Consider the following 8,578-nt stretch of genomic DNA (forward strand, 5'->3'; position numbering starts at 1 on the left):
AAAACACACGATTATGACAAAAACTTTGTATTAATTTATCACATTTCGAGCAAAAGTCTTTCGTCAGCCTGTCGCGGGTTCGAGTCCCCATCACACCAAACATGCTCGCCCTTTCAACCGTGGGAGCTTTATAATGTTACAGTCAATTCCACTATTCTTTGGTAAAAGAGTAGCCCGAGAGTGGGGGGTGGATGGTGATGACTAGTTGCTTTCCCTCTAGTCTTACACTGCAAAGTTAGGGACGGCAAGCGCAGATAACTTTCGTGTAGCTTTGCCCAAAATTTATAAACAAACAAACTTTCGTCAGCCAGTTTTAAACCGTTACGTTGTAAATTGATATAACGTTTTTGTCCTACACATGTGTTTTTACTTGTTTTAAACTTTTTTCATTATTTCAACAATTATAATGTTTATTCTGGTCTAAGATCAATTTCTTAAAATAAAAAGTATTTAATTACCAATCAACAACATATTGTTTATTGTATATTGTTGCTTCAGTTTATAATCGACAGTTAATGTTCATTAGCAGGTATTCAATCTGTTTTGGTGAAACTATTCTCATGCGTGAAACTATCATTCTAGTTCATACGTAGTTCATTATATTACTGAGAAACTTTTTATACCTTTAAAAATAATCTTTAGCACTAAAATTACGTTTCAGAACATTTTTTTTTTAAATACATACAAGGAACAATAGGAATGTTGAAATATTTGTTTATAATAAATTAAAAACAAACAGATATATTAATAACACCCATAAAAGTTAACCAAGCAAAAACTGGAAGTTACTATTTAAAATATTCATAGTAATAATAAAAACTATTTGATGAATGCGTACTTGAATCGACACTTTGAAGTAGGTAGTATTTTCTTTTTTTTCAAAGCGTGCGGTAGCCATATGCTAAGAAGGCATAGTAATATAGGCCACGAATAAGTTTGTGGGACTTTATGGATAGGACAATCTTGATCTATATAACAGAGGATTTCTTACCTTTCATTTGAACATCGGTTAAGTTGATATTTACTGCGCCTGGTTCTTTATAATGGAGTGATTGAAACCATCGTTATAAGCCGTGTAATAAACTCGGTAAAACAGTTAACGCGTATGAACGAGAATCCGTCACTGACGATGGTTAATTTTCTGGATTCACGGATATCATTGAAATCGTTTTTGTTGTGTTTTTTTAGCGCTTCTCACATGAATACAAAAAATTAAACAACTATGAAAACTATTTTTATCAAGCAATAACCGTGTAATAACCATACTAACATATGACAACGTCATACTTAATAGGCTTAACAATCGACCACCACGTACTGTAATAATATATATGATTACGGAATAAATTAGTCCTAACTATTTGAGAAGTTCACTTTTTTTCTTATATCATATTATTATTGTTAAATTGAGGAAATAATAAAGTGTAGCTTTGCGCGAAATTCAAAACAAACAAACGAAACAAACTTTATAGTTTCAACAAACAATGAAAATGCACACTAATAAATTGTACAAATAATCTGACTGGAAAAAGTTTGCCATTTTTATATCGTGTTCTATAAGTGGGATTTTCCATCTTTCAAAAAACAGGGGTTTGATTCCCGTCTGTGGACTCGGCAGATAGCCCGATTTGGCTTTGCTATAATAAAACAAGCAAACCAGACTCTTAAAAAACAAAATGTATTTAAATCTGGGTAACCAGTGTAAATGTTCTTACATACATTTCACTAGATGAACACCTAACATTACGAAATCATTTCTTACACAGTGAAATTATATTTTTAAGCTAGCATCATGTTAATCTAACCCAAGTTTTCAAATTCATGAATGCAGAGTTATCCTAGAAGTATACTTTTATTGAGTTGTTTCCTTATTTAAAATTACACTTGAAACTTATATTCAAAAGGCACTATAAAAATTTGGAACATCAGCGGAAAACGAAGTGCGTATTTTTCGTTGTAATAACGCCATTAAATTTTATTTATTAGAATATTCAAGATGCGTTAATATGTCACCATTTTATAACTTTAAACTCGCATGTAAGAAAACTTTGTCATACGCTAGCAATCAGCGAATAAAATACAACATGACTGAATTAAATTATCATGAGCTTTTATATGAGTGATAATTACATACAGTTGTTAGCATGACCATGGTTTAGAACCAGTTGATACTTATTATTTGTTCATTAGCAACCTTTATGAAACCATTAACAGTTTCATTTAACACTGAATAAGACATGATACCCCTCTCCAGTGGCACAGCGGAATATCTGCTTGCTCACACCGCGAGAAACCGGTTTCAATACCTGTGGTGGGTGGAACACAGATAGTCCATTGTGTAATTTTATGTTTAATTCCATACATATGATATTGTAAGGCACGTTCGCTTCTTTTATACAGTAAAGTAGATTAGATTATTAAAAGTTATGTCACGGCTATTCCAGTTTAACAGAGCTAAAAAATAACGAAGGAAGTTAAATGTATAGCAGATATAGGATTTTATAATTCAGTTCACAAGGAGCTTAATAAACTATTTGGTAACTTGAGAGTTGATCTTTCATATTTCAGTATGTTTATTCATACTCATGATAATTATTCTGTTAATACTTCATAGATGGTGTCCGTTCACATGTTACCTCTAGTGGATGAAGTCGTAATTAACTTAGTGCAAAAATAATTTCTTGCATATTCCTGTACTCTTAATAGTTTGTTTCTTCTTGAATTTCGCGCAAAGCTATAAGAGTGCTATCTGCGCTAGCCGGCCCTAATTTTGCAGCGTAAGACTAGAGAGAAATCATCACCATCCAACGCTAACTCTTGGGCTACTATTTTACCAACGAATAGTGGGATTGATTGTCACATTATAACGCCCCACGGTTGAAAGAGCGAACATGTTTGGTGTGACGGGGATTCGAACCCACAACCATCAGATTACGAGTCGAATGTCTTAATCACCTGGCCATGCTGGGCCTAATCTTAATAGTAACAAAAAAATATGTTGCCTTTTCCTTTTGACCTGAATGGTTTTGTTAAGACTGATTTTTTCTTGACCTGTGTCAGTCAAATCATTGTAGATTGTTATACATGTATCGCGCACGCGTATGTGTGTTTAACGGTGTGTGTGTGTATCAAGTTTATTATTATTCCATAGAATTATTATTTCCTTCATTACTAAATATTTCTTTTTTATTAACAACGTATAGTTTAACTTTATGTTTTGTATTTATAACGAAAGTACTTAATTTATTTTACAGATCTAGTTATAACTTTTTAATTTAGCACTTAAATACGAAAACTGGATGTTAGCAGCTAAACCCAGCACTTTCCCGTTATGTTTATTTGTAATTAAGCAAAAACTACACATTCGGCTATCTGTGCTGTGCCCTTCACGGGTATAGAAACCCGGTTTCTGGAGGTGTGAGTCCGCGGACATACTACTATGTCACTGGGGGAGCTTCCCCCTTATGAACGCATTTTTTAAGCACTTCTCATCTCACTGATATTATTCAACTACCTCAATAGATCACCTATGAACAATAATTGGAATATTTAACTATTCCATATATATTTTATTTTTATTATACTGTGTAACATTTCTTGTTCAAATTTATAACACCCAGGACGTTTTGGCATTTTGTTTACTTCTTAATCATACTATAATAGAACTCTTGCTTGAACGATACTGAACAACCTTTTTATTACGCGATGTGCAACTCCCAACTTCATCAAATTCTTATCCTGTGTTCACGTAAATTTGCATAAAGGGTCACGATTTATCCATTTCGTCTCCTTTTCCTGTTACGGAGAATTTTATTTTTCTCCATTCTTAGGTTGCAGATGTAGCATTATGAATACTTTACTCGCGGAGATCATGCCATCTATACAAATATAATTGTACTATGAGTTGTATGTCCATGTAAATACTTCGCAGTGTGTTAATGGATCTTCACCAAAATTGGTATAGAGGCTCATCAGGTCCATGGATAAATACACAAATATTTTAAATGCGCATTTTGCGTTTTTTACGAGTGTTTTTTTCGGTTTAGTTTACCACTATTTCTCCCCTGTTGATGGATCTTCACCAAATTTGGCATAAAGGTTTCTTGGGTCCATGAGGAGATGCATTCAAATTTCCGGTTTCACAGTTTGTGTTTTGCTATTTTTATAGATGTTTTGGATTTTTTAAAATTATATATAAAGGAAACAATTTTATCTATTCTAAGATAACCTAGCATGCTTTACATAAAAGTTAAAATAGTTCTATTATCTATGGTACCCGTACCCTGGACGGAAGTTATGTAAATTCATGGTTAATGAAAGGTTAATCAAACGAAATATGATAATGTGTAAAGTGCATTCTAAGGTAAAGGAAAATTATTGTGCACAGAAAAATACGGATATGATTTAGTTTAAATTTGTAAAATCTTATCCAAGTGTCATATAAACCTGTTCCACATAAAGCTATTATTACGTCATAATATAATCCTAATTCCGAAATTTCCAGGAAAACTAATGTGTTTCTAATGACTTCCTTGACTTGTCGTTTCCTGAGTCGTGTTTATTCAAAATATTGAAATTTGAAATTTCAATAATGATTTTTAAAACACTTTATTACATCAAGTTATCTAACACAACAGGAATACTAAAAGATTTAGTCCCATAACATAGCAACAAACGAATAATTTAATCAAGCGATACAAATAAGGCAAAGCAGACAAAAACTAGAGAGAATTATTTGAATCAAACAACGTAACAGATTTTGTGACAACAAACCCAGAGATCAGATCTAGAAACCTTTTAAACTAGGTTGTATTTCTTTAAAAAAGATGTAGTTACGTATATTATATAAATAGATAATTAAGGCATAAAAAGATTTATGTCCATAACATAGCATTAAGCAATTACTTACTAAAGTAAGAAAAAAGCAAAGCAACCTGGTACTGAAAGTAGCTGTGTACGATAAACCGACATACATGATTTTGTGACGGTAAACTTAAGAACCATATTTAAATATATTAAACAGTGCTCCTTTTCTACAACAGAAAAAACTTATATATCTATTTAAGCGTGGGCATAGCCGTAGGCCCAAGGAGCGTGGAAGTAGGGAGCATGTACCAGTTTGATGATTTTGTGAACAGGGGCAGCCTTCACCTTAACTGCAGGGGCTTCCTGAACTGACACCTGAACATCAGCAGGGTTGGCATTAGCAGTACCTGGTTCATTGGTTTCGATGGATGGCTTGAATCCACTAGCATCAGCTGTGAAAGATACTCGTCGGTAGAGACCGTTTGCATCTGCGTAAGAGTAGCTGCCAGTGACGGCACCACTTCCATCTCCAGACTCCTGGCGGGACTGAGTGTTACCATCTTCGTCCTTGGTGTCGTAGCTGAAGTCAAAAGGTTCAGGCTTTTCCTGATTGTACAGAAAATTTAAATAAGTTTCACATAATATTTGTGCCATTGCGTGAAATGAAATAACTTTCTATAATCTACGTGTTTTTAAGAGACTTGTATCAAACTCTTTTCAATGTTCAATATGTATTCCTTTAAAGTATTTTTAGTATTGGAAGCCCCCCAGTGGCTCAGCAGTATGTTTGTGGACTTACAACGCTAAAAAACTTGGTTTCGATACCCGTAGTGGGCAGAGCACAGATAGCCCATTGTGTAGCTTTGTGCTTAATTCAAAACAACAACAACAGTATTGGAATCCGAATCGAATTTGCAGCGAAAACTAATATAACGATGTTGTAACTTTTTTTTCTTAACGAACAAAAGAAATTTATTTTGTATAAGAACTAGAAATCTGACCATAAGTTTTATATTTGTTTCGTCATAAAAATATCTATTACTACCCAACAAGCACTTCGAGATCGAGTTCTAATTTTATTTTGTTATTTAGCAACAGTAATTTTAAATAATTTGATTTTTGATGATTGGTTTACCTTAAGTACAAAGCTATTTAAAACAAGAAAGCTAATTATATATTTAATAATTGTTCTATGTTTGGTTTAACATATGTGTCAATAGTTTTTCTTTTATAATTGCTTATCATTCTTAGCTATAACTTATGAAAAATATATTTCTGTTTTATTAAAAATACATATTTTTAAAATCGAATAAACGCTCCAGCATAGCTAAGTGGTTAAAGCACTCGACTCGCAATCTAAGGGTCGTGTGTTCGAATCCCCCATCTCACCAAACATGCTCGTCCTTTCAGCCGTGGGGGTGTTATATCAATCTCATTATTCGTTGGTAAAAGAGTAGCCCAAAGGTTGGCGGTGGGTGGTGATGGCTATCAGCCTTCCCTCTAGCCTTACACTGCTAAATTATGGACGGCTCGCGCAGATAGCCCTCGTGTAGTTTTGCGCGAAATTCAAATAAATACGTATAAAAGTACCTGAAGTAACCCTTCTACAGAAGAGATTTAGTTTAATTCATATTAATCAACAAATCACCGTATCAAATGAGGTGGTGAGACGATAGCTGTCATACGTTTGTTGTTTACAAACATTCTCTTTATCCTCAGAACGTTTAATAATCATCATATTTGGTATTTTTTGTATCTCGAAAGGATAACATACGAAATAGAAACAGTAATTTTTGTTTGCTCATAGTATAGACCTCATTATAATCATTTTTATGTTGTAACTTCAAAATTTGACTCACCAAGATGACCATTAAATTACACTAAATCATATTCTTTACCAAACACATAAAAACCTGTATTTGGTAACAAACCTATTTAACTTCCTAACTTAAAATGTAACATTGTTCGAAACTTCAATTTTTTGCTGGTCATGTTTTCTGTTTTCTAAATAGATTTGAGGTTAAATGATTCATTCAAGATTGAATTTGTTCCAAGAGAACACTTATTTGATTGAATTTGTTCCATGAGAACACTTATTTGAGTCATTTTTTATTCTTAAACAATTTTCGATCGAAATTATAATAAATATAAAAGACGAACTTACAGCAGCAACAACTTTAACTGCAGGTTGATAAACTGGAGCATGGACAAACTTGACAGCTGGGGCAGCAAAGAAAGGATAACCAGCATAGGCAGCTGTAGCCAGCATACACAGAACAAGTACCTGGAATTAGCAAACATCACCGTATTATTTTGCCTTATATATTTTTATTTCTCGGTAAATGAATACTTTTCTATTAAGTTTTATAGTGAGTTTCAATGTATACTAGTTTTGTTTATTTATTTATACGTAAATGAGTACTGGAGAGTATTGGCGTTTACTGCATATATGTGGATATATATATATACATGTTGGAGAAAATTAATACTAATAGACTTAAGTAAACAAAATTAAAAGGAAGGACTGCGTTAAAAACAGCAAATACAAACCATTAACTAATTATATTAGTTTGTTATAACTTAAAAGGAAGGACTGCGTTAAAAACAGCAAATACAAACCATTAACTAATTATATTAGTTTGTTATAACATAAAAAGAAGCCGAAACTAAAATACTAAACAAAAAACACTGCACTAGTTAAAACGATCCCAGGTTACAAGCTATAATGTGAGATATAACGTTTTGCAGGTCAATTTTAACGACTGTTCGCCAGTCTCACATAAAGAAAAAATGAATTGAAAAATAAAGGTAAGAATAAGAAAGTAAGGGACATAATACATCCCACATAATACATCCCACATTATACATCCCACATAATACATCCCACATTATACATACGACATAGCTTGTACCCCAGGATCTGTTTTAACTGGTGCAGCGATTGTTGTTTATTATTTTTGTATTGGCTTATTGTTAGGCTATAACAAACTAATAAATGTATATATATATATATTATAATTAACTTAAAATACAAACATTTTACCAGCAGCCTATTTTTGCTTATCTTTCTTAAGATAGCTCTTATTTTTAGCTTAAGGAAAGACTAGTGGAGAAATCACTTCTAACAATTAGTTTGTTTAAGATTACACACTAAAATTTCTTCAATGAAATAATACCTTGATCATCGTGTTGTCTTGGTGTGCTACAGTCAACAGAAGACTCCAAGAAATGTTCGTCGTTTGTGGATTTCGTGGAGAACGCTGGTCAGAAGAAGTCTTATATACTAAATTTTGGCCTAGTTTTGATGACCAGGAATCGAGACTGACATGCTGCGAGAATGCTTGACAAATATAAAGTTAAGGATGAACGTGGATGGGAGTGGTGAAAGTTTAGCCTGAAGGGAGGGAGGGTTTGGACCAGTTTTTTTTGTTTTTTTTTTGCGAAAGTGTTCAATATCGTAAGTTCTTTTTAACCAACGATATCATAGACAGAAAATATCACGGGCATTGTTTTAGTTCATCCATACACAGTGAACTATCTGAGCGGGTTCTTAACCATTAATCACAGCATTGTGACCGCTAGAAGACACATGGTTTAAGTAACAACAAATGTGAACAATGTTAACATAGATAAACGGGATCATTACAAGTGTTTTATAAATAGTCTATTGAACTAATTACACAAAGAAGAAAGGTACAAGTAAGTATACGCCAGAATATTTACTTCAATGTTTTTAACTTTTAGCATAATGCTGTAATCAGTGGTTGGTAAC

The 8,578-nt window shown here is 33.0% G+C and overlaps 1 protein-coding gene across 1 annotated transcript; it reads right to left on the bottom strand.

Moving 5' to 3' along the window:
- Positions 1-4,592: 4,592 nt before the first annotated feature.
- On the bottom strand, positions 4,593-8,137 carry LOC143247440 (cuticle protein 10.9-like). The gene is made up of 3 exons (XM_076495535.1): positions 7,983-8,137; positions 6,971-7,090; positions 4,593-5,412 (listed from the first exon to the last, which is right to left on the bottom strand). The coding sequence occupies exons 1-3, from the start codon at positions 7,989-7,991 to the stop codon at positions 5,062-5,064; spliced, it is 480 nt and encodes a 159-aa protein (XP_076351650.1). The 5' UTR covers positions 7,992-8,137; the 3' UTR covers positions 4,593-5,061.
- Positions 8,138-8,578: the final 441 nt, after the last annotated feature.

The sequence above is a fragment of the Tachypleus tridentatus genome, chromosome 1 (genome assembly GCF_004210375.1).
Source record: "Tachypleus tridentatus isolate NWPU-2018 chromosome 1, ASM421037v1, whole genome shotgun sequence".
Classification (NCBI taxonomy): Eukaryota; Metazoa; Arthropoda; class Merostomata; order Xiphosura; family Limulidae; genus Tachypleus; species Tachypleus tridentatus.